This window comes from Epinephelus moara, chromosome 22 (genome assembly GCF_006386435.1).
Source record: "Epinephelus moara isolate mb chromosome 22, YSFRI_EMoa_1.0, whole genome shotgun sequence".
NCBI classification, from domain to species: domain Eukaryota; kingdom Metazoa; phylum Chordata; class Actinopteri; order Perciformes; family Serranidae; genus Epinephelus; species Epinephelus moara.
In genome coordinates this window covers 2,026,701-2,029,107 of record NC_065527.1, presented here as the reverse complement: position 1 = coordinate 2,029,107, position 2,407 = coordinate 2,026,701, and the positions used below count along the sequence as shown (strand labels likewise).

Below are 2,407 nucleotides of genomic sequence, written 5' to 3'. Positions count from 1 at the left end.
TTCCTTTCCTTTCCTTTCCTTTCCTTTCCTTTCCTCCGTCTCACCTCATCTCGTTTTGTCTTGCCTTGTCTTGTCTCTTTTCCTCTTCTTTCCTCCTTCTCGTCTTGGCTCCTCTCCTCTCCTCTCCTCTCCTCTCCTCTCCTCTCCTCTCCTCTCCTCTCCTCTCCTCCGTCTCGTCTCGCCTCGTCTCGTCTTGCCTTGTCTTGTCTCTTTTCCTTTCCTTTCCTCTGTTTCGTCTCGTCTCATCTTGTCTCCTTCGTCTCGTCTCGTCCTGTCTCGTCTCGTCTCGGCTCCTCTCCTCTCCTCTCCTCTCCTCTCCTCTCCTTTCCTTTCCTCCGTCTTGTCTCGCCTCGTCTCGTCTCGTCTTGCCTTGTCTTGTCTCTTTTCCTCTCCTTTCCTCCGTTTCATCTCGTCTCATCTCACCTCATCTCGTCTCGGCTTGTCTTGTCTCCTTTGTCTCGTCTCATCTTGTCTCCTTCGTCTCGTCTCATCTCGTCTCCTCTCATCTCCTCTCCTTTCCTCTCCTTCGTCTTGTCTCATCTTGTCTTGTCTCGTCTCTTCTCGTCTTGTGTCATCTCATCTCCTGTCCTTTCCTTTCCTCCGTCTCGCCTTGTCTCGTCTTGTCTTGCCTCGTCTTGTCTCTTTTCCTCTTCTTTCCTCTGTCACGTCTCGTCTCGTCTCCTCTCCTCTTCTTCGTCTTGTCTCATCTTGTCTTGTCTCGTCTCTTCTCATCTCGTCTTGTGTCATCTCGTCTCCTGTCCTTTCCTTTCCTCCGTCTCGTCTCGTCTCTCCTCCGTCTCGTCTCGTCTCGTCTCGTCTCGTCTCGTCTCGTCTCGTCTTGTCTCGTCTCCTCTCGTCTCCTCTCCTCTCCTCTCCTCTCTAAGGCACTGAATGGACGTGCACCAAGAGACGCATGCTAGCAGGTATCATCACCGACTATGCGTTTGGTCTGGGCTACATGCTGCTAGCAGGCATAGCGTACTTGATACGAGACTGGAGGAAGTTGCAGCTGGCGATATCAGCCCCGGGCTTCCTGCTCATCTTCTACATATGGTGGGAAATCCAACAGATCCACTGTGTACTCGTACATTTCTTGACCAGAGTACATGGGTGTCCTCTTTGTTCTTCCCCTGCCCTTATTTCTGACACTTGGTCTTGCCTCCTCTTCCTGTCTGCCCTCTCTGTCTCGTGTCAGGGTGCTCCCTCAGTCTGCCAGATGGTTGTTGGCCAACAACAGGAGGGAGGAAGCCATCGCACTCCTCCGCAAGGCAGCACTGGTTAACGGCCGGGTCTTACCTCCTGCTGTACAAGTTTGTCTCTCTGCATTTTACTCCACAGTTCTCATGCTGTCTAAGCTGCTGTAATAGAACAACCACAAGTTGTGTAAAACAGAAATAAAACCAGCATGCAATGATTTGCCAATCTTTCTCAACATATATTCAGTTGAATACAGCACAGAGACAAGATATTTAAAGTTCTGATACACTTTATTGTTTTTTTATAGATACACACTCATTCTGAATTTGATGCCTTCAATGTGTTCCAAAAAAGTCGGGACAGGAGCAATGACAGACTGGGAAAGTTGTGGGTTGCTCAAAATATATCTCTGTGGTGGTTCACCCGGAAGGGCGGTCACTTTGTAAAAAACTGTGTGGGCAAACAGTCCAACCAAGTTTCTCAAAGCAAGACTGCATCATCACTGCATTGACCCCTCACGTACGTTAAGACCCAGATATCAACAACATCCAGAAACAGCTCCGCCCACTTCTCTGAGCTCATCTGAGACGGACTGACACAAAGTGGTCTGACGAGTCCATCATGGGCGTCGTGTCCTCTGGGACCATCCAGACTGTTACCAGCTCAACGTTCAAAGTATCTGTGATGGGATGGAGGTGTGTTAGAGCCCATGGCATCATGGGTAACTTCACATCTGTGTCCCGTCTTATTCCAGCGAGACAGTGAGATGTGTGATGTGTTCTAACAGCGTGGCTTCGTAGTGACAGAGTGCAGGTACCAGACTGACCTGCTTCAGTCCAAACCTGTCTCCCACTGAACATGCGTGGAACATTAACAATTAGTGTCCTCAGCTCCTGAACACTGACTGAGTGTTGCTAAAAGGAAAAGCTGATGTGACCATAGACTGTGACAATCATGTGACACAGTGATGTCACACAGTGGTAAACATGCTCCTGTCCCGTGCATCACATTCAGAATGAGTATATATTTACAAAATACAATAAAGTTGATCAGTTTGAATATTATAAATATCTTATCTTTGTACTGTATTCAACTGAATAAAGGTAAAAAGAGATTGATTTGCTGCATGCTGTTTAAAATGTATCTTATCTTACTATATAATGACGAAAACTCTGTGTGTGTGTGTGTGTGTGTGTGTGTGTGTGTGTGT

At 47.8% G+C, this 2,407-nt stretch overlaps 1 protein-coding gene across 1 annotated transcript in view; it reads left to right on the top strand.

Moving 5' to 3' along the window:
* The window catches only part of si:dkey-166k12.1 (solute carrier family 22 member 6-B), a 14,637-nt gene that overhangs the window by 5,219 nt on the left and 7,011 nt on the right, over positions 1-2,407 (top strand). The window contains exons 5-6 of the mRNA XM_050035483.1: positions 885-1,053; positions 1,196-1,310. Of these exons, the coding sequence (XP_049891440.1) occupies positions 885-1,053; positions 1,196-1,310 (284 nt within the window). The remainder of the gene's footprint in view (positions 1-884; positions 1,054-1,195; positions 1,311-2,407) is intronic.